Raw genomic sequence first — 24,234 nt, forward strand, 5'->3', positions numbered from 1 at the left:
AGAAATGTCCTCTTGGGTCTCTGTCTCCTCCTCACAGTATTCCCTTGAAACAGAAGGGAGCATAGAAGAGCATTACATCATCACTAAGAAACACTGACTAATATAGAAGGGAAACATTTGCCAACCTTGTGCCTTATTCCTGAGTGCAAAAATGTGTGTTGGATTTATAGCTGTTCCAAAGAAGAATAATATTAAAAAACACATCTGAACCTACAAATGTGATTATTATTTCACAACTGACACTTCAGTAAATACTAAATAACCATTTCCAAATGTTTATCTGTTCCTGCCAAACTGCAGGGTAATATTAGTGTTTTTGGCTTGCAGTTCAAGTGCTGCTTTATCCGTCAAAGTTTCCTTATCATTGTTTTCCACAATGGCATCATTGTTCATTTCTTGAGCTGACCTCAAAGCAGACAGAGTCTGACTGTGAAAAACCACAGCAGTATTGTCTGACTTGCCTAATGAATCCAGGACTGTTCCAAACAGATAAGGAGGACAGCAACCAACATGAACACTTACAACTTTATTATCTTTTATACTGTATTGTCACATTTGTGCAATCTGCACACTTCAGTACCCAAAAGATGAAACACCTGTGCAATAAACTGGTTTATGATAAAGAAAAGTGAACTATGCCACACCATCTCACCTCTTCGAGAACAAAGGCATTCATTTCCTTACATAGGTCCATGAGCAGGCAATGTTAGGACTTTATTATTAGTGGAGCCAGGGCTGTTTATGGCACCTCATAAAAGAATGGAAATTAAAGAGGATATGTGATTTGTGGTTTTACACTGTGTATATCTCCTGCTGTTTTATACTAGTTTATCTTTTAACAGACCAATATAGATTTTTATGTCTTCACCATATATTCCCAGAGGATAGTTTTTGTTCAGAGGTTGCTTAGGTGTTATAGTTGTACTGACTTTGTCTCAGTTGTTTCTCTTGACATTATTATTCTTAAAAAGAGGAAAAATCTAAATAGAAAGAAGCGAGGCAATTTTGACACAGCAAGAGTAAAATTAAATTAAATTAAATAATAAAATAAATAAAATAATGATTTATCTCAGTGAAAATGTCTCAGTTTTGACTGAAGACTTTTATTTTTATAATATTTTACATTATGGCAAATCCGAGCAGTTTGATTGAGACATCCATCTCTACAGGAGACACATGAGGTTTTTCCAGCAATCTCCTACACTTTTTCTCCGAAAAGCAGTACACCTCAGCAAAAGTCTCCATTTCATCTCTTTACTGTGTAGCATAAACAGTTATACAGTTAAATAAACCGCAGATTTGAGTTTTAAACAACTACATTCTCGCCTGAAATACTTTTAAAACTACATTTCATGACACAATAACAGTAATATTTTGAAATTAATCAGAATAAATGGTGGTTGAAATCACAGTGCTTTGGTGAACTCAACTAATCAGCATGTTTAGCACCCAAGTCATGCCCCCAAAAGTTCCGGACCTTTGAAAAAGTACTACCTCGCCAGCAGGGACTTTCTGAGGGGCATTTTTTTACCCGGAACTTTATTTAGATCCTGGTTTCCACAGGGTACCAGCCCAAAGTCCCTAGTTCCTGGGTAAAGTTCCAGCATTGGAAACGTGGCTATGAAAAGGTACATATAAGTACTTAATAGGGCCTTTCGCACCGCTTTAGTTCCAGAACTAAATGTACAATACTAAAGTACTGTGAGGATTTTGCACAAACTATTTCCCAGTTCCATTTAAAGGGCTCCATTAGCACCAACAGTGTGTACTAGGACGTGACGTAAGCCAGTTGACAGCATCATTTGTGCATGGCATTCTACAACGAAAACAAAGAAGAACAACGTTAACAACAGGAGGATGGAGGACGCTGTGATCGGAGCTGTGTTTTTGTTGTGTCTCGCTGGTTTTATAATTATGGACATGGAATGTCGATATATACGTAAAGCGAATGAAAGAACGGAAAGGAGGACTAAGAATCTCCAAACGACAACTGGCAGTACTACATTTGCTACAAGTGCCTGCACTTCAGCGTCCGTCCATCTATTGCTGTTCTCCATACTTGCGAAATAAGTTGACGCAATGTTTGTTACACGGCTTACATGGTTAACAGTATGTTACACGGCTTTTTAAATCATGGCGGGTGAGGGCGTTTTCATACGTGTTTGGCCAATCAGTGTATACTTACATCACGGGTAGTACCAATAGTGCTGGTTAGACCCTGCTCCGGAGTAGGAGCTAATTTGGTTCTCGAAAAAGGCAGTCCGGTACTAAAATCGTACCCAGTTCCTGCGGTGCGAAAATGCAAAAAAGTGGGTAATTCCACAATTAGTTCTGGTACTATGAAAAGGTTCCTGCAGTGCGAAAGGCCCTAATGTGTAAATATTAGTAACTAAATGGTACATATCAGCAACTTTTGAACAGGTACCACCTTTTGTTTCTGAGAGTGATGTTTGAAACATAAATGATGACAGAATTTTCATTTTTGGGTGAACTTTACCTTTAAATATTGTCATATATATCATAAATTGTTTAAAGCTGACAGCTCTTCAGTGGTCTGAACATGTGAACAGTTACTGCTTTATGCTTGTGAGATCATTCCTGAGGGCTTAGATCCTCATCAAAGGGTCCATATTTGATCAGAGCTGTGGTCACAAGACTCACCACAGCGTCTGCAGCTGAAGGAATGTATTTCTGCAGGGGGGTCTCCCCTGGGATGCCTATCATCTGTGAGGGGCAGGCATGCCACATGCGCTGCTCGTGGACAAACAAACACACATAAGCCTTTCTCTCCTCGGCCCCGTGATTTGTGAGGAGTCAAGAGTGTGTGACCTGGTGAGGGTTAGGGGCGCTTTCTGCATAAACAGTAGCTGAGCGGCATGCTGCCCTTTTACTGGGTCCTCCTGATGGTTTAGTCAATAGGAAAGACAAATTTCTTTAATAACTCAATTGTTTCCCCAAGACAGCACAGATTAAATTTAGTCTTTTGCTTAAAAAGTGTCTCAGTCTCATGACTTAATTTCTTCTGTGAAGCATAAAAGGAGACATTTATTAAATATCTGATTGTGTGAATTAAGTGTACTGACAGTGACTTAATTCACAGAAATTGTTCGGTCACACTTTCTGTCAAGACTTAATTGACAGAAAGTGTGAATCTTTGTGAAGACCTTTGTGAATCATTTGTTTTGAACCAGTGATTCAAAGCATGTATCAAACTGACAAAGTCACATGATTATAGTAAACGTCTTTAATTTCAGTGGTTCGTCGCTAGGGTGTGATGATCTCTGTGAACCCATTAATCAATGTCTACATGTTTTTTTTTGTTTTGTTTTGTTTGTTTGTTTTTGTTGTTTTTTGTGGTTGTTGTTGTTGTTGTTGTTTTCTGATTTCGGATCAGTTTTAGAAATTTGTAAATTATAAATAAAGAGTTGTAGTTATTTGTCTGTTATTGACATGTTTAGCCAAGCCGTTCAGAAAACAAACAAAACAAGCCCTACAATTTAATAAAATAACACCTATTATACAGACATACTTATTACTTAATAGTAGGCTATTGGATGATTTGTTAATTTGTGCATTTAATAGACTTCACTTTCAGTAAAACATTTGCAATTGATTTTTTATGCAAGTTTTCATTGCACTGTTCTGATCAGTTTTGAAACAGTGAATTATTTAGCAAAGCAATTGGTTCAACTCATTCAAAATTTCAAAAAGCTTTGTTTCTCCCATCATTACAACATGAGGCTTGCTGGTCATTTTTATGCCCTGATTAGGTTTTGTGAAAACGACCAAATAGTGTAACAATTTTAACAGTAGAATTGCACTGGACACTGTTACGGTGCTTCATACTCCAGTCCAGTAGGTGGCAGAAATGCTCACCTGCATTTTGTTGTAGTTTTGATGGCAGTTGGCAAGCTGACCTGACATTAGCCGTATCCAAAATGGCCTTTGATACCATTTTAATGCACTATTTGAGGCCACACTCATTTATAGTGGTGTCCGAACCCATAGTTGACAATTACGAATGCAGTTATACATCCTCATAATGCACCACAATAACTTGTGTACAACTAGTGTATAATCAATGTACAATGGCTAGCCGCTACAGAATACAAGTGCACTTTGAGCATAGTGCTGATTGAATTCCCTCCAAAATCTTGCCAAAAGATGGTATCTGTGGTATTTCTGCTACATGCAGTGTATTAATTTGCACCAAAAATTCTCATTCTATTTCATTGACTCCAAGTGACTATATTACCTATTTATTTACTCAGTGTACTCAGTTTTTCTAAAACTAAACTATTTGAGCTATGCTATCTGCATTAATTTTATAGGTCTGTCATTTTACTTTATCAGCATGGTCTCACTTTCATCTATTTTTATTTCTCCTACTGATTTTTAAAAGAAACATCTAAGACAAAATTGATACTTAAAACATATCTGAGAACTCAATTAAGTCTCATGAGCTATAAAAGATCAGCCTCTAAGCAATAAAATTTAACTCTGGGTGCCCTTTCTCTCTGCATGCAATGAGAGGTTAGAGGACTGTCATCTTTAAAGGACCGCAACCTTTAGAAAACAGAAACAGAGCTGAGGAGCCAATTGGCCAATCAGAAAGCTTGATACATGTGATTCACCCCTTTGCTCTGTAGGCACATGTGATCCTGCTTTTGAGGGTAACGAAAGAGGCAGGCGAGTTGTTGCCATGTCTATGAACAGGCCGCTGTCTGTTAGGGTAGGGCAGCTGATGGGTTTTGCATAGTCATGTTCAGACAGCAGCTGGGGCTAGCAGAGCTAATATAGCTCCCATCTGGACTTAGTTACCCTATTGTAGTGATGCATCTGTCCATCTGTTGTATATGTATATCCGTGTGAGCGCCTACTTGTGTGAATTGTGCTTTTTGTGAAAAACAGATCCACATGAAGATGTATTTTAAATCAGAATTTGAGTCATAATGTTGCTTTGGGGAGATTATACTTACAAACAGCTTCATATGCTGTTGATTATGACTTAGAAAAAAAAAGTACATTGGAAAAAAGTCCAGGAAAAGACCTACTGAAATGTCCCATAAGGCAAAAGAAAAACAATGTGGCAAAAATATATGTTAAATATATGCTAAATATATGATGTAAACAGTGAAGCTCAGTGAAATATATTTTTATTTTATTCAATATATTTTAATATTTTATTTCACCATATATACCAAAATATATTTTAAAAAGTATATTTCAAAATGTTTTTCTTTAAATGTGACACGTGAATGTATTTTTTGGATTTAAATGTAAAAGGCAAAATAGATTTTAAATGCTTTTGTTACCTATTCATAACAAAAAATTTAATCTGCGGGGTTCCTCAGGGTTCTATTTTAGCACCTGCTCTTTTCTCTCTCTACCTTCTTCACCAGGCTACATTTTTAGGAAACATGGTGTTTCCTTCCACTGTTACACCGATGATATGCAAATTTACTTGCCTGTGACTAAAAAAACTAAGTGTGCCATTGATACTCTATCAGCATGTCCAAAAAAGTTATTGTCATTGGCCCCTCAGACTCCAGGGCAAGCAATCAACTGGACTTTGAGTCTCTCAATTATTTCATTTTTCCCCAAGTATGGAATTTTGGTGTGGAGTTTGATAACTGCCTAAAATATGATAAACAGTTCAGCACTGTTGTTTCTAGTTTTTTCTGTCTTCATTCTCTCTCTCTAAAAACCCTCTAAAAAAGTGTTGTTGTTTTTTTCTGTTTTTTTCTGATAGTTCCCTAGAAGTTGCTATCCATGCCTTTATTAGGTCTCGGCTGGATTATTTCAACTCCCTCTATTGCAGCATATCAAAGTCCCAAATCCCTAGTATACAAATAGTCCAAAATGCAGCAGCTAGATTTCTAAATGGATGTAAAAAATTTCTCATCATGTTACTCCCCTTTTGAGATTGTTGCACTGGCTGCCGATTCACTATACTATAGAATCGCATTTAAAAACTTGCTACTTGTCTACAAATGTTTAAGCCATCTACAGTAGCTCCTCCCTTTTTCTCAGATTTACTCCACCCCTAGTCCCCTATATTCCTGCGAGGGGATTAAGATCGGAGGGCAAATTTCTCCTCCAGATCCCCCAGAACCCAAAGACCAGGGCATATAGAACCTTCCCACTCTTTGGAATAATTTGCCAATTCACATTAAAACGGCTTCCACTTTATCTGAGTTCTAATCCTGTCTCAAAACTCACCTCTTCTCTCTTTGTTTTTTTTTTTTTTCATGTTTTCATTAGTTTGTTGCTCATTCATTGTGTATTCTTATTCTTTTATTGTGCAGCACTATGTTTGGCCATTTGCGTTCTTAAACGTGCTTTAGAAATAAACCGAACTTGAACTTGAGTTCTTCTATAAATTTGGGTAATGAAAGCAGGTGGCTAAATTTAAGACGTGCAAGATGAGTCAGAGCTGGGCATTATTTCCGTATCTGTATTTCTACACATGAAAAATCATAGAATTTTATCATTTATATGGCTCATTCCAACACAGGTGGGATGATTCATGATGCTTTGACTGTCACAAAGAAGAGCACACAAGAGCAGCCTGTTGTGTGACCTCTGTCGAGCACAGGGTGGGAAAAAGCCTTTCAGAGCTCCATCAGGCTGCCCTCCCTGTCATGCTGTGGTCTGGTCCCATCTGCACCATATGGCACATATTCACAAGCCTCTGAGAGAGCTGAATCTCACTGCATCATTATGTAAATGGAGATGCTGACATCGGTGGGTGCCTTGCATATAAGGCTGAAACGTTAGCCTCTTCTCATTATTATGCACACAGAACGGAAAAATCAAAGACACAGTGGAGAATAAAAATGGAGACATGGTCGATGCATGTTTGGCTTTTTTTGTCTAGACTCTCTTGGGAATGAGAGATTTAAACCCTGACACAGGACTAAGATGTAAACAACAGACTGGGGTTTGAAAAAATCAGGCCTTGAGAATCGTCTGGGAACATGCTTGACTTGTTTCATGTCCTGTATAGCTCATATATCTGGCTGTGTTTCTCAAAGAAGCATTTTATGGGGTGTTTTCTGAAGAGGTAAAACTGATCTGTGACATATACTGGTATAAAGTATAGCCTGATTGTTTATAAGAGGAAGACAAATTCAGTTGGGCCCCATTTAGATTTGACTTTTATTTATGGAACATAATATGGCTCCAGCGAAGACTGCTTTTTTTTACAGTGGGAGTATCAGTAGCTTGATGGCGCAATTCACGGGAGCTTTTTCCCAGGCCCTGATGTTTGGTGATGTTAAACTCCATTTTGTGTGGATTAGAGCCTATTAAAGTGGAAAATTATAATCTATTAAACTGCCTAGCTAAACAGTAACATTAGTTTATGGAGATAAAGTGCATCTTTTAAAGGTCATTGGAGGATGGTGGAATTATTTAAAAAAGGGCAGTAGAAAATCTATTGATTTTTTTTTTTTTTTGAAAATCTATTGAGTGTGTGTGTGTGTGTGTGTGTGTGTGTGTGTGTGTGTGTGTGTGTGTGTGTGTGTGTGTGTGTGTGTGTGTGTGTGTGTGTGTGCGCTGTCATCAGCATCAAGTGGAGGTTTTTTTTTTTTCTTCACGGAATAAGTCTGAATAAGAAGATAAGTGGATATTTGTCGCCCTCTCCTGGCCAACTGTATACCTGCTTAACCCTAATGTTCTGTTAAGATTGACAGTATATTCATGCAGGGCTGCTGCTGAAAAAAAAAAAAAAGACACAAAACACTTGCATGATTGAATTAAAAAAAATGTTATTTAAATAATTAATTAATTAATGAGGTGTGTACACCAGTCAGAGAGTCTTACCATGTAAAAATTGACTGCATTTATTAGCATGTTATCAAGTTTGTAATCAGTTTTCATAAGATTAGGACAAGTAATAAAGATGCAGGACATGAAGTTCAGAAACAGCTTTACTGTGTGCAGCTCTGCACTGATGAAATCTGAAAAAAATGTGCTCAGACCGTATAATGATGATGACAAACAACATCAGAACATTTGAAGGTTGCCAGGGAAGAAATACAGCATAAGTGTTATGTTGATGTCTCAAACATTCCTTTCTTCCACAGATTTCCTCCTGTGGCTTAGATTCTCAATAAAAATGAATGTATGGTACTAAATGGGGAATTAAATTTCAGCCCATGCTGATGTGTCCATGAGTGATTTTCTGTGATGAGAAAGTTTACCATATGAGCACGGACAGCCAACACAAACACTGGACATGGACTTTAATGAGAACATACAGAGGTCATGTAACATGTGCTACATTGACCAAACTAAACCATATGCATTATAAATAATGCTGTTCTAAAAAAGACATGTGGTTGATATTTTGTTCCCATTACATCAGACAGTACAACCTTTCCCCTAACCTCCACCATATTACCCCACTGGACAATTCATTTCACATTCTTTGACCCAGTGCATTCATGCATGTGTGGATTCAGATATGCACTTTATGTAACACCTTCAAATGTGTTTTAGAACTACACTATTATGCCTGTCTGTCTGTCTGTCTGTCTATCTATCTAGCATTCTATCGTTCTGTGTAAATGTGAATAGCTTTTCTCACAAGATTCACACATTTAATTTCTAGATTCCTACAAGCCTCAAGCAGACTTCACCAGAGAGTGTTTGATATCACTACAGCACCAACATTAGAAGCGACACAATGTGTCACAATGATTTGTTTGTGTGTTGTGGTTGATAGTTCATATTAGCATTCTGTTTAGACCCCCACCCAGTTTCAAGCAATTTGTTGTCACTGTGTGTCTGGGCTTGTGGTACCCGAGAGGCACTTCACAGCCTCATATGAGATGTAATCTAGCAGGATGGAGCCCCTGGCATGCATGAAGATAACAGCACTCTGTGATCAGAATGCTGCTGTGTCCTTCCTTACTATCTCAGGGGTGGAGGAGGGTGTTTAGGGTGGGGCCCCCAGCCATAACCGTCTAGTCAACTGTAAACACACACACACTGAACTATACAAACCATACACATTCACTGGCAGAGAGCAGAGTGGGTAATTTTGGACATTCAGTCTCCAAAGGCCATAGTAATAAGAGTCTGCCTAGAAGAGCGGTCTGATTTTGTTACTTGCTTTAATGTAGTGCAAAGTTTGAGTGATATAGTGCACAAGACCATGATATTTTATTCATGAACTTCAAGTATTGTTAAGGCCTAGGCGGTATAGAAATTCAGAGTATTTTGCAGCTGTAAGCAGGGATGGACATTCGGCCCTGATGAGCTTTAGCGAGCCATTGTGACTAAAAGCAGACAGGAAATTCCTGAGGGCTGGCAGATTTGATAGGCTATAAAGCCCAAACAGACACCCGCATGGATAGTTGTTTAATCCCCAGGATCAGCAGCCAATCATTCACCGCTACAGAAAAACATGTTTAAAAAAATGTCACATGGCACCTCTCACTTATTGCTGATGCCAACAATTCCTTCTCTGCCAGCTCCTACAGGGGTCCCAGGCGGCTGAAATGCAGTCATCAAAATCACATTATCTTCCCCCAGATAATGTATACACTCCATTGGCTGAAAAACAAATCCCATGATTCATTTCAATAGTGATGTTTTGTGTTTCATAATGAGTGATGGATCATTAACCACATCATTATTTCCATATACGATTTCCATTACATCTGCAATTGTGCTTCTGCAACTGGTGAAGTACCTGAAATGCTTCGCCGGTGATTCTGACCTAATGTTATTTCTGGTTGTCTGTCACAAGCCTCCCATGTGGCCTAAGGCAAAGCTATTGTATTGCATTGTATTTCTACGATTTTTTCTATGCATGAACCTGCCACACACAAAAGCCCATTTTGCAGCCTTGATCCTGCTAAGCTCACCCTCACGTGGTGTCGCCCTCTCTTTAAATGACCCCTCACTGCCAAAACACATCCAGCTGGAAGCTGATCAATAGACGGCCCTGCCAACAAGATGACATTACGGGTAAGGGAAACACTGTCTGCTAACCTGCGAACAGAATCAGGTTAAGTTTGCTTATTGTGTTGAGTAACAGCTAAGTATTTCAAGATTCTGTGATGCTAAAATGTGCTTGAGCACTTAAATGGAAAGTTGCTAATGTGATTAAAGCAGTTTTTAGTCATAGTTTTTGGCATAGTGTTTAATTTTAATAATTTAAACCAGAGGCAGGTTTAGATGATAAATATTTGATTTAAAATGCACACCTTCTTCTCATATAAGATGGTAGCGTGACTTAACTCTTCTGCATAGATCATCATTCTCTCTCTCTCTTTTTCTCTCTCTCTCTCTCTCTCTGCAAGCTAAACTAATGATGCTTTAATTATTTTCCATGCGGCTGCACTTAAAGTAATGAGGACATTAAAAGGCTCAGTTTCGATCTAAAGAACACTCCATCTCTACCTGTAAAACACCACAAATCAGCTTGCTTTCCTTTCCGATGTCATTGAGAGGCTTTTAAACAACCAATGATTTTTGGTACAGCTCCAGATCTGCACTTTTCTAGTTCACAGATACTGGTTGCTGCTTGCAATATATGTTCATATATGCTGCATGAAATCTCACACATATCTCTGCAAGCAGTTACTGGAGTCTGACGCTCAGCGTTGATGAGCACAGGGAGCGTGACTAGTTTTGCAATTCCCTTCGGATACCCAAACAGTCCTCACCCTGTGGCACCAAGCTCTATGAAAGTGGCTCATAATCCAGATAACAGAGCATGCAGCACAGTGTAGAAGCACATGAAAGTCTCAGATAAAACAGGTGCTGGCCAGTGGAGCTGAACTGATAATGCCAATGCAGGTGATGTCTCACCTCTACTCAAAGAAACGTCATCCTCTAATGTTGTTCCAGTCATCGCTGAGTTAAATTCTCTGTCTGCCCGATTTCTGCCAGCTAGCCTAGTGACTTCATACGTTTGTGTGATATCTAAACTGCTTTCATTAGGATAATATTAAGATTAGCAAATGCTAAGAGCAGGAGGTTATAGATTTCAGTCTTTAAAACAGCGTTTTTATTTCTTATAACTATTTTTATTTTTGCTATGTCTTCATATATTTAGCATTTTGCAAACTGGGATTTTGCTGACTTCATTTGGAAATTACTTTTTATGCCCAGTACTGCAAAAAAAAAAAAAAAAAAAAATTGATGGAATTTCATTCAGCTGGACAGATGGGATCAGTTAATCACAATCCTTGCAAGCTATCTGTATGAAAAACTACTGCCTGCTTGATTATTAATGTCATAGATAGCTTCAGGCTATAGAATTTTGCTATAACGTCTTCATTTCATTCTTAAATGGTGATAGCCATGCAGTGAAACAAAGGTCTATGAATTCATGATGAAGTCGGAGATGAGATTCCTGAATGGAAGCCTTTGGTAATTGGACAGTTATAGCTCCTTAGCACCCTGGGTCGCCTGAACCGTAAATACTCTACATTATAGTGATAGATCAATGCTAGGCTTATATATCTGCTGATTGGACATTATCAGCATCGGCTTCCACTTCCAGAATCTACCAACAGCCAAGTCAATCAATAAGCCTCAAATATTTATATTATCAAAATGTCATATATTTGATAAATGTTATATGTTTATTCTCTCTCTCTCTCTCTCTCTCTCTCTCTCTCTCTCTCTCTATATATATATATATATATATATATATATATATATATATATATATATTAAGTATTTATGCTCAGTTTTGAGCAAATATTGCATGTATAAATAATGCTGATTTAATTTCATTTTCTGTAAGTGAATTCTATTTGTGTATGCTGGGATTATATTAGCCTCTAGTTATCAGTATTACCATAGACATCAGTCTTCTGAAAACCACTAAATGTAATCTGTACTATTCAGTGAATGTGATGAAGCTTGTTTTTTCATTTCGATTCAGTTTGAGGCATCCTGTCCTGATGGTCTATGTCCAGGATGGAGTATCATCCTGAAAGGAGAGACCCCAGCAGAAGCCAGCAAGTAAGTGCTCAATCCATTCCCCAGCTACACTCTTAGAAAAAAAGGTACAAAAGCTGTCACTGGGGTGGTACCTTTTCAAAAGGCACACCTTTGTACCTAAAGAGTCCATACTGGTACCTTTAAGATACATATAAGTACCTAAAGTGTACATATTAGTACCTAAAAGGTACAAAATTGTACCTTTTGAAAAGGTACCACCCTCAGTGACAGTTTTTGTACCTTTTTTTCTGAGAGTGTAACAGGGAGTGTTCTATGAACTTTAGTTAACATTCTGACAAACACTCTTCAAGTAATGTTAATAGAATGTTTGTTCAAAGCTATCTGGTTTTTAATAACATTCTGAACAAGTTAGCACAAAAGCATTTATACATAATTTATGAAAAGTTTTTATGAAGTATTTTTGTTAAATGTTTGTTTAGACATTACTGCCTAGTAGTGTTGTGCAAATGGAATGCTATAAAAGAAAGTTGCTTTTATCACACTTCAGAATGGAACATGACATCAGCCAATGAGCCAAGAGAGAGACAATTCCCAAAGAAATCTTATAAGGTCATCTGCTCGTTTGCCCATGTGTTTTAATACACCAGCTTTACATATCTTCAGCATTTTTTGTCATATTTTTTTCAATCTTCTGTTCTGTAATAATATCAGTACCAATCTTTTTGTATTTTTTTTTTTTTTTTTGAAACAGAAACATCTAGAATCTGAAAGTATGAATAACTCATACTGATTAATTACTCATTCATTAGGTTGTTAATAAAGAATAGCTGCAAAGAAAACAACATGGCTATAATTGAAGAGTAGTTCATAACAATAATATGTGACAATCATAGGAGAAAAACATGTATGCGGCAGTTAAATTATATGCTATCCTTTTCATAACATTTCTCCTGGGATCCACTCAGATGCTGTTCAGTTATTATTCCTATAATAGAGACAGATACAAGCTAAAATATAACCTGGGTCAAACGTGATTTTCTCCCATCATTTCTCATTTAGCATTCACTTGTAGAAGAGTGATGGAGAAACGCTCAAATGCAAGTACCTCATCTTAGCGCAATGATAGCCCTTCAAGCAGTAGTCTCAGGTTCAGTTTTGGCCAAAATGATTAGTTCATTATTGCATATGGGTTTTTCTCTGTTTTCAGTTTGAGATCAATTTCCTGTGTGACCGCGATGACAAAATAGCCTTCCATTTCAACCCACGCTTCACTGAGTCAGATATCATCTGCAACTCATACATGGCCAACCACTGGGGGCAGGAGGAGAGGTGCAGCCGCTTCCCCCTCGGGATAGAAGAGCCTTTCCAGGTGATAAAGCATCATGAGCACATTTTTATTGACAAAGTATCATGAGCAGCAGGAATTATGTTTGATTATGAGTGAAGATGATTTAGTCAGCAATGACTCCTTGTCTCTCAACAGATTGAAATTTACTCTGACAATGACAACTTCCATGTTTACATTGACGAAACCAAGGTGATGCAGTATAAACACCGTGTGGAAGACCTGAAGACTGTCACGAAAGTACAAGTGGTCAATGATGTCAATATCTCCTCTTTAGAGATCAGCAAAAAACATTTTTACTAAGTGGTGGGCAGGAAGCCAAACAGATCATTCATTTGGAGTGAACCTTGTGTTTGTTTATGGTGGGTTATTGTTTTTTGCATTTCTGTTTACACACCTTTCAATACTCATAATTATCCTCTTGGATTAATTATCTTCTGTAAAGGTGTGATTATTGGTAATGACCTGCCTTTCCTTAACTCCATATACATATGAATCTGTGAATAAATGGATGTTTGAAAAGATGCCTGAACGACTCATCTGGGTGACTCAGAATTTCTGTTTTTCCACAAAATCAATGTCAAAAATAGATTCTTCAAATCCATCTGGGTCTGCTTATGATAAAACATCCTAAGAAAATACTGAAAATATGCTTATACAAATAAATATAATACATACAGTACAGGTCAAAAGTTTGGAAACATTACTATTTTTAATGTTTTTGAAAGAAGTCTCTTCTGCTCATCAAGCCTGCATTTATTTGATCAAAAATACAGAAAAAACAGAAATATTGTGAAATATTATTACAACTTTAAATAATAGTTTTCTATTTGAATATACTTTAAAAAAAAAAATTTATTCCTGAGATGCAAAAGCTGAATTTTCAGCATCATTACTCCAGCCTTCAGTGTCACATGTAACATCCAGTCTATCACATGATCATTTAGAAATCATTCTAATATTCTGATTTATTATGAGTGTTGGAAACAGTTCTGCTGTCTAATATATTTGATGAATAAAAGGTTAAAAATAACTGCATTTATTCAAAAAAAATAAAAAATTCTAATAATATATATTCCAATAATATATTTTCTTTACTATCACTTTTTATCAAACACATCCTTGCTGAATAAAAGTATTGATTTTATTTAAAAAAGAAAGAAAAAAAATTACTGACCCCAAATTACTGACCAGTAGTGTATGTTGTTATTACAAAATATTTATATTTTAAAAACATAGCTTCTTTTTTTTTTTTTTTTTTTTACTTTTTATTCATCAAAGTATCCTAAAAAAGTATCACATGTTCTGAAAAAATATTAAGCAGTAGAACTGTTTCCAACTTTAATAATGAATCATCATATTAGAATGATTTCTAAAGGATCATGTGATAATGATCCTAAAAATTCAGCTTTGCATCACAGAAATGAATGATAATTTAAAGTATAATAAATTTAAAAACAATTATTTTAAATTGTAATAATATATCACAATATTACATTTTTTTCTGTATTTTCGATCAAATAAATGCAGGCTTGATGAGCAGAAGAAACTTCTTTCAAAAACATTAAAAATAGTAATGATTCCAAACTTTTGACCTGTACTGTATATGAACAAACATTTCATTGAAAAACAACAAAACATCAACAGTCTTGTTCTACTGTGACATCACGTTTTCTCAAAGAACCCGAAATATTTTTCGATTTGTCTTTGCAAAGAAGCATTTTACTGTAGCATGAAAGTTTAAAATGATACAACGCATGCATATGATTTTGTCAAACTGACATAAAACTCTTAGTACTTAATCCAGTTTTCCAATATAAAACATACTTATAATGAATAAAAATAAGTATACTGTATGTAGAAACTGTACAAATTACAAATAAATAAAATATGACTGGCTAACCTTTAACCATGCATATTTTCTCTCTTTAACAGAACTTAAAATAATCAAATAAAAAGACGAAAATACATACAGTGCCGTGAAAATGTTTTTGCCCCCTTCCTGTTTTTTTGTTGTTGTTGTTGTTGTTGTTTTTTTGCATACTTGTCGCACTTAAAAAATTCAGATCATCAATTAAATTTTAATATTAAACAAAGATAATTCAAGTAAATACAAAATGCAGTTTTTAAATTACAATTTCATTCATTAAGGGAAAAAGCTATCCAAACCTGCCTGGCCCTACGTGAAAAATGAATTGCCCCCTCCTGTTAAATGTTGAAAGAACTGTGATTAACCACATTATTTTAGAAAGCTGAGTTAAATTTCACTAGCCAAATCCAGGCCTGATTACTGCCAGACCTGATGAATCAAGAAATAGAATCTGTCTGATAAAGTGAAGCATGCTTAAAGAGCAACACATCATGCTGCGATCTAAAGAAATTCACGAACAGATGAGAAACAAAATAGTTGATATGTATCAGTCTGGAAAGGGTTATAAAGCCATTTCTAAGGCTTTGGGACTCCAGCGAACCACGGTCAGAGCCATTATCATTATAAATTACCATTATAAATGGAGAAAACTTGAAACAGTGGTGAACCTTCCCAGGAGTGGCTGGCCGACCAAAATTACTCCAAGAGCACAACAACGACTCATCCAGGAGGTCATAAAAGAACCCAGAACAACATCTAAAGAACGCCAGGCCTCACCTGCCTCAATCAAGGTCAGTGTTCATGATTCAACAATAAGAAAGAGACTGGGCAAAAACAGCATCAGTGGGAGAGTTCCAAGGCAAAATCCATTGCTGACCAAAAAGAACACAAAGGCTCGTCTCACATTTGCCAAAAAATATCTTGATTACCCCCAAGACTTTTGGGCAAATATCCTGTGAACTGATGCAACAAAAGTTGAACTTTTTGAAAGTGTGTGTCCCATTACATCTGATGTAAAACCAACTCAGCATTTCATAAAAAGAACATCATACCAACAGTCTAACATGGTGGTGGTAGTGTGATGGTCTGGGGCTGCTTTGGAGCTTCAGGACCTGGACATCTTGCCATAACTGATGAAAGCATGAATTCTGCGTTCTATCAGAATATCCTGGAGGAGAATGTCCGGCCGTCAGTTTGTGACCTCAAGCTCAAGCGCACTTGGGTTATGCAGCAGGACAATGATCCCAAACACACCAGCAAGTCCACCTCTGAATGGCTCAAGAAAAATTACTTTTTCACATAGGGCCAGGCAGGTTTGGACAGCTTTTTGCCCTTAATAATTCAAAACTGCATTTTGTATTTACTCCGGTTATCTTTGTGTAATATTAAAATTTGTTTGATGATCTGAATCTTTTAAGTGTGACAAATATGCAAAAAATTAAAAAAAAATAAAAATAAATAAAAAAAACAGGAAGGGGCAAAACCTTTTTCACACCACTGTATATGCAAATACATATATAGAAATACATATTTTACATATGCAAAACCTTTTTTTGGGGTCAGAAATGTCACTGAAATGCTCTCCAGGACTGCATTTATTTGATCAAAAATACAGTAAAGACAGTAAAATTGTGAAATATTATTACAATCTAAAATAACTTTTATATTTGGATGTATTTTAAAATGCAGTTTATTCCTGTGATGATATAAAACTGAATTTACAGCATCATTACTCCAGTCTTCAGTGTCACATGATTCTTCAGAAATCATTCTAATATGCTGATTTACTGCTCACTAAACAGTTCTTATTATTATCAATGTTGAAATATATGTTGATATTTTTTTCAGGATTATCTGATGAATAGAAAGTTCAAATAGAATTCTTTTGTAACATTATAAATTTGTTCACTTTCACTTTTGATCACTTTAATGCGTCCTGACTAATAAAAAAAAAAGGAAAAAAATCTTACTGACCCCAAACTTTTGAACAGTAGTAAACTTTGATAAGTGGTCAAAAATATTTCTTTAATCAATGATAATGCACTGTGTTGTAATTTTGTTTAGTTTTTTTGGCATAGACTGCATGACATCAAAGACTGGTGAGAGAGCTGAGCTGTAGCCTAACAGCGACAGGCTAAATATAGCTCAAAGTGCTTTAACAAAGTACATTACATCATAAAGGAACCACATCATAATCACATCATTAATAGCTGATATTAGACTGTTTAATTGCAGGTTCCCATTGTGACAACTTACCCCACATAATGTGACAAAGTAATGTCTATGCAAAGTAAATTTTCAATAGCATTTATGCAGCTAAGACTTCAAGCTGTGCCTATAGCCTACAGAAATGAAAATAATAAACCTACCCTGAGAAATATTAAAGGGGTCCTATTATGCTTTTTCACTTTTTCAACTTTAGTTATAATGTTGCTGTTTGAGCATAAAAAAGATTGGCAAAGTTACAAAGCTCAAAGTCCACTTCAAATTTATAAATGTTTTAATTTACAAACAGAAATCACTTTTCAAAAACTACAACAAACCACTCATTTGGACTACAACACATATTTTCCAGGATTTGTGAAATCACAAATATCGACAAATGTGACAAAACCTGGTTGAGCTGCACTAGAGAAGTCAATGAGTGTTATCACTATGCTGAAGACACGCTAGCTTTCCCAAGACAGACGATCTTAGAGTGGTTACAATCATAGACTCAAACTCAGCTTGATGACGTAAATGTCACGTGAGCAACCTGTCTGACAATTGTAAGTCTTCTAATCGCTGTGCCAAGAGAAATCTGAATCACCCACCAAATCTTGCAGACGTTGTTGAATAATTTTGTCCCATGTCTTTTATGGACTCTCTATGGTCTTCTCCCTTGACTTCATGCCTCCACGTCCCCCCGATAGCCTCATAGACAGTAAAAGATTGCCTGCAAGCTTCTCCTCCTGTCCATACGGTAATTTCTCTACTGTGCGACAGAGAGTCGCAGGTTACGATGCAATTGTTAGCCTATTTTTACAAAAACTGCTTCTACGGGGCCATAACGTAAGATACAAGGTAATGGGGCCTTTTATACATTTTCGTGTTTCTTTAGAAATAATGAATGGACAAATGGAGTCTTTAAACGCCTCAGTTGTAAAGTTATTGGCTGTCAAAGTGACGCCAAAATGAATGGGAGTCAATGGAATGCTAACAGCAGGTGGGGGTCAGCTAGCCAATGGCGGCGCCCAGGGATGCTTCAATAAAATATGAAACCCTGCCCCCCTGGTTACAATCATCCGGATTTAAATCATGCTCAAATTGATTTGATTTTGACGCAATATTTACACTGAAGCTCGCAGCAGGTGGCTATGGTAAGGGGCATGACATTTCCCGATGACGCACCGAGTTCTTTCAATCACAACACAGACTGGCGCAGCTAACCAATCACAGCACAGACTGGCGCAGCTAACCAATCACAGTATTTCAGAAGGCGGGCCTTCATTTGATACAGGAACTATTCGAGCAGTTCATGCCAGACTGGGGAGAGAGGTATTGTAATAATATAAAATATGTGAAAAATAATGTGTTTTTTGAACAACCTAGTATGAGAGCCTGTTCTAGTACACCCACAAAACAAAATCAAGACTTCGTAAAAGAGCATAATAGGACCCTTTAAGTAAAAAATAGTGTCTCCTGTAGCTGTGACTTTCCACTCCGTGCTTGATGCTGCATTCTGTGTCTTAAGAGCAGTGTGTTGTCACAGTTTGTATTAAGTCTTCAAAGCAGGGTTTACTTGTGTGGACATTTTTTTCCACTCATGCTCATTAAGTTTGGACCAGTGGATTGCACACGTGCTGATCAATACCACTGAACTACGCTATTGACTCATGCTCTATTGATCAAACTGTTTGGTGTGCATGTTTTTAGGGATTTTTGTGCTTTTAATGTACTTTTTGTTCTATATAAGGTGAACATATTATTAATATTAATTATTATTATTATTATTTAATTAAATGACGTAGCTGATCATGTGATGATCTCATGGCAGCACCCATGAAGTGGCGACCTGCTCCATGTAGAATAAAACAAATTTTTCTTTAACAAAATTGTCATCTGCCTTCATCTCATGCGAATATATAGTAGACTATAAAAAGTACTGTTCGTTTCCTTATGTGTACAACTTTTTTTTTTTTCGTTAAACATTGGTGAGTACCACTTTAATTCTGCAGCCACTTCACCTCGGTGTGTGCGGAGCGAAGAGGAGAATGAGAAAACTGTTTCCATCACATCAGAGACACGCATCAGCTCCGCCAGCAGAGTCGTGTGAGCTCATTTCTTCCCATCAGCTGGAGATGAAGCAGAAGCACACTGAACCCAGTCCGTCCTCTGACTGCACCTGACGCGCGCGCACCTGCTGCTCCACACATATCGTCGGTATGTATTAATATTTATCCAATTGCTTTCTATCTTGCGTCGTTTTGATGCAGTTTAGATTATATTGTACATTCTATAATTGCTCTAATGCATGAAAGAAAGAAATAAGGAGAAAGTGACTTAACTTGCAGAGACCAACGCGTAATATGTCAGAGGAAAAACTGCTTAAAAACAACTGGATTTTCGACACCGTATGTATTACACGCAATTTATTCATTTTAAGCAGCTAAATAATATAGATTTATTGTAGCTCCAGATCCTTCATTCCTGAGAGTTTTCCTATAGGCACGGTTTAATCTTACTTGAAGAAAAATAAGCATGCAATATTAAGAGACGGAATTATTTGTTATATTTATTACTAACCAGTACTAGGTTGTGCTGGGAGTTTATTTTAATTATCTGCGAAGTCCAATAACACAAATGCCAGTTTTCTCTAGTGGTTTTGTTTGTTGGTTCCAAATTCCTAGTTGAAATGAGAATAATTTTGCAAAATGGTGCCCTTAAGGACCATCACACAATATCACACACTATTTATTCTGCTTAAGATGCTGACTTATTGTGGTTTGCATAATTCACAATTTAATCTTGCACGAAAAATGACAAGATTATGGAAAAAAATGTAAATGTAATATAATGTAAAAGAGAAAGATATTTGTGATATTTATTATTAATCAGGCACTGGATTTTAAGGATTACAGTTTAGTCAGAGCAATTACTTGGATGTTATCTTGTAATTTAATTTCCCTCCTAATGTGTGTCATGTTTCCGTAGAGGGCAGTTGGCTAAATGATGGATTTCATTACCTTACTCATTTTGGCTGAAGATGAAGATGCCTTGAGCTTTAGTTATCGACTCTGGGATGTCTGAAGCAGCCTTTGGATTCCAACCACCACATATCAAAACGTCACAAATATCCCCTGAACCTTTACGGGAAACAAAAGGAATATGAATTTCACTGCTGGCTTGCTGAAAAAAGAGCTTCTGCTCTCAAACGCCTTGCTGTCCTTGAATGCCTCTTTCCACGGTTCCAAGGACTTTGCGAATGATGTTTTCCTCCACCAGAGTGGAGAGCTGGAGAGACTGCTGCTGCTGACAATCAAAGAGCCCACCACTATCGCTCTTACCGTCATGTATTCATTATCATTTGTGGTGGGTTTCATTGGAAATCTCATGGCTATTCGAATGCTCACCTGCCAGAAGACTAAGAGGATGCAGAGCATCAGTGCCACCCGGAGTTTACTCATTAACTTGGCGGTGTGTGATCTGATGGTGGTTTGCATTTGTATGCCCATCACGCTCGGCCACACCATTTACACCGCATGGGTGTATGGAGACCTCCTGTGCCGGGCTGTTCCCTTCATCCAGGCCGTGTCCGTGTCGGCAAGTGTCCTCAGCCTGACCGTCATCAGCGTCAACAGATACTACAGCGTTCACAGCCCACTCAATTCCCTCTCGTACTTCACCCAGAAGAAGATCTATATCACCATTGTGTGCGTTTGGATCCTGTCCTCGGCCATTTGTGCACCTTTACTCTTCATGATCAAGCTGGACGAGATCCACTTAATCGACATCACCGTGCCGATCTGCAGAGAGCTTTGGCCACAAGCGAGACTTAAGCAGGTCTACAATGTGCTCCTTTTTGTTGCTCTCTACTGTATGCCTGTGACCTTCAACTTAATCATCAGCTGTCTGACAGGCAGGAAGCTCTGGAGGGCTTCTCAACATTTCACCGACTTCGATCCACACAGCCAGGCCGTGCACGCTTCACGTCTGAAGATGCGCAAGAAGATCGCTAAGGTGGTGGTCACTTTGGTTCTCTTATTTGCTGTCTCTTGGCTTCCGATTTACGTTGCAGACATCCTGATTGACCGCGAGGTTCATCCACCTCCCTGGGTTCTGCAGACTCGGCCTTTCACGCAGTGGCTGGGTCTCACTAACTCCAGCCTCAATCCCATCTGCTATTGTTTCCTGGGTGATTTGTACCGCTCTGCCAGAGCAGTCAGGTCCAGGTATCATCAGAGAATGCTTTCCGTCCTTCGATCCTCCAGCTCTTTTAAACTGTCCAGTTTGCTTTCTCTCAAAAAGCCGAAATCTGGCCGGCGACAAGGTGCCGTGAGCCAGGCGTCGGTGGAGACTCTTTCTGATTGGTGTTCCAACAACAGCCAAATGGTGTCTCTCCAAAGCCTCTCAGAGAAAATAGTGTCTACAAGCAATCCTGAGTTATCGAACTTGTAGTCGGGGTGAATATTACTGAAAAGTACGCAAGGCACTTATAGGGATAGTTCACCCAAAAACATCTTTTGTGTTCCATAGAAGAAAGGAAATGACATGAGATTTGAGATAGTGTTGATCATTTGCCTTGTAGTACAGTCAAAAAGCATGTGATTCTGATGTTTTGATGCAACATAAGCATTGTTTGTTTTTCGTAACTAACCATCCACAGTTACAATGCATAGACATCACTGACACAGATTGTACATAAATGCCCAATTAAGGCCTGTTCACACCAAGACAAATGTTTGCATGTGAAAATTCAGTGCTATAAATATTTTAACAGCTGTTCAGACCAATGCGAACATTTGCATGCCATCATGCAATGGAGTTTTTTACGGGGAGATGTTCTAATCTATTTTCTGTTGGACAGCAAAGAAAACCAACCAACCGAGATTCACACTTTTGGTCACATGCCCAGAGCCGCTGCTGTTATATGAAACTACTACTCTCATCTCTGTACTCTTGAATTTGGTGTTTCATAAACACCATAGCGAATATATGTCTTGTGTCAGAAATGTAAAGTTGTGCAGCACTGCTTTATGTAATGAAGAAACCAAGGTATTTAAATTTTTTTCTATAAGCACCATCTACTGTTAGTTAATTTGCCTCCCTGCTGTTTTTTACTCATTGGTCTAAACAGACAAATCACAAATTTTCTTAGAGAACATTTGTGTTAGTATGGACAGGCCTTTACTTGCCACCAAAAAGCAGGAGAGATGTATTCAAATCGGGGGTTTTCAAACTGGGGGCCCCCACAAAGGCTCCGTAGAAAAAAGGATTTTACAAAATATATCATTTCAAAGTTAACTTAACATACTAATTAAACATGTTTAACACAATAATCTTAAATACATTTACTGAATTGGTAGTAAGATTGTAATATTGGTAGTAATTAAAAGTAAAAACTAATTTGCATTTTGTGAAAATATATATTTATTACTAAGTAGCCATCTCTTTCCTTATGATCTGCATAAGTTAAATACTAGTTTATATTTGTATCTTTCTAAAGAGTTTCTCTTTGCCACCATTACCTTTAACTTAAATTTTGCTGTTAAGGCAAAATTAGGTAATGTTTAAAGCTGCTATGAAACATGAAAAGCACTACTGTAATTGAAAATAAAAATAAAAGGTTTCAGATTATGCATCTAACTGTAGATAATACTGGTTAGAAAAGAAATGTGAAGTGAATATCTTCTAGATATTTAATCGTTTGCTTTGGCTTAAGTGCAATGACAATACAAAAGTCAGTTATTTCATATTTTATTTATTATTCTATTATCTGTTATTTCATACATGTAATATTTTTCTCATTCAGTGTAAATATGTCAAATTATGAATACATGCCATTATGTTTTAGGAAAGGGGTTCCTTACAATCATTATATTGGGGTCCTTGACTTAAAAGGTTTGAAATCCCCTGTTTTAAATTATGGTGGATGCAAAAAAAAAAAAAAAAAAATCACTAATTGTAATGTGTTTTAAATAAATTTTCCATACTATCTCTATAAACATATACATGTGTGCATTCGCATTCATAAAAAAAAATCCTACTTGTTCAAGATTTTCAAGAGTGCATGAATTAAATGAAGTTCAGACAGAATGTACAGGTTCTAAATGCCTTGTGAAGATTCAAAGCAATTCTATTTAATTAAATGTACTGTGCTTGATTGTGAATAATCATCTGTACTTGCCTTCTTCAATAGAAACCAATGTAAATAGAATCAGATCTTTTGATGGAAATAGATCAACACTCCGAAGAATATAAGAATATAATTTACCACAAGAAATACAAACACAATCATCGCCTCTTCATTTTGTGACTTTCTGAGATGACAAAAGTTTGCAAAACAGAATCGATTTAAAATATGTTTTTAAAAAAAATCTGTCATATTTTGTTCATTCTGAGGAAATCTGAATGACAGTGGGAATGCTAAAATACAGTAACAAAACAGTTTACATGAAATATTCATAGTCATAAATCCTCATCTCTGCAAGAGCTTCATCTATGTCTACCACAGAAATGTGATCACCACTAGCATTGCCCTTCATATTCATGCTAATTCTGATTATCAACTGTCTCATCACTCAGTATGCAGACTAGAGCTTAATTAGCCTATAAGTATTTCACTTTAGTAAGAACGAGTGACTACTGAGAGCAGATACTGGAAGCTGATGAACAGTGATTCTGTTCAGGAGCGATACTGACCGCAGCAGTTATTAGCCCGAGCTACTGTAAGTAGCACGTCTTTCACAGGAACGGGGCGTAACAGAAAATACAAGGAGCACTTCTTGAATAAAAATAAGAAAAAACAGAATCAGTGTATGTCTTGGAGAGATGGCAGATGTTATCATCCCTCTAAATGCACTGACATTAAATATAAGCTTATAATCTG

The 24,234-nt window shown here is 37.0% G+C and overlaps 2 protein-coding genes across 2 annotated transcripts; both read left to right on the forward strand.

Annotated features, from left to right (window-relative positions):
• The first annotated feature begins 9,899 nt into the window (after positions 1–9,899).
• Positions 9,900–13,800, forward strand: LOC109055637 (grifin). The gene is made up of 4 exons (XM_042721096.1): positions 9,900–9,981; positions 11,912–11,990; positions 13,137–13,300; positions 13,415–13,800. The coding sequence occupies exons 1-4, from the start codon at positions 9,970–9,972 to the stop codon at positions 13,577–13,579; spliced, it is 420 nt and encodes a 139-aa protein (XP_042577030.1). The 5' UTR covers positions 9,900–9,969; the 3' UTR covers positions 13,580–13,800.
• Positions 13,801–19,203: 5,403 nt separating this feature from the next.
• Positions 19,204–23,915, forward strand: LOC109055649 (neuropeptide FF receptor 2-like). The gene is made up of 2 exons (XM_019072849.2): positions 19,204–19,568; positions 20,340–23,915. Exon 2 carries the CDS (start codon positions 20,514–20,516, stop codon positions 21,801–21,803), a length of 1,290 nt encoding a protein of 429 aa, XP_018928394.1. The 5' UTR covers positions 19,204–19,568; positions 20,340–20,513; the 3' UTR covers positions 21,804–23,915.
• The last annotated feature ends 319 nt before the right edge of the window (positions 23,916–24,234 follow it).

Source organism: Cyprinus carpio, chromosome A3, assembly GCF_018340385.1.
Source record: "Cyprinus carpio isolate SPL01 chromosome A3, ASM1834038v1, whole genome shotgun sequence".
NCBI lineage: Eukaryota > Metazoa > Chordata > Actinopteri > Cypriniformes > Cyprinidae > Cyprinus > Cyprinus carpio.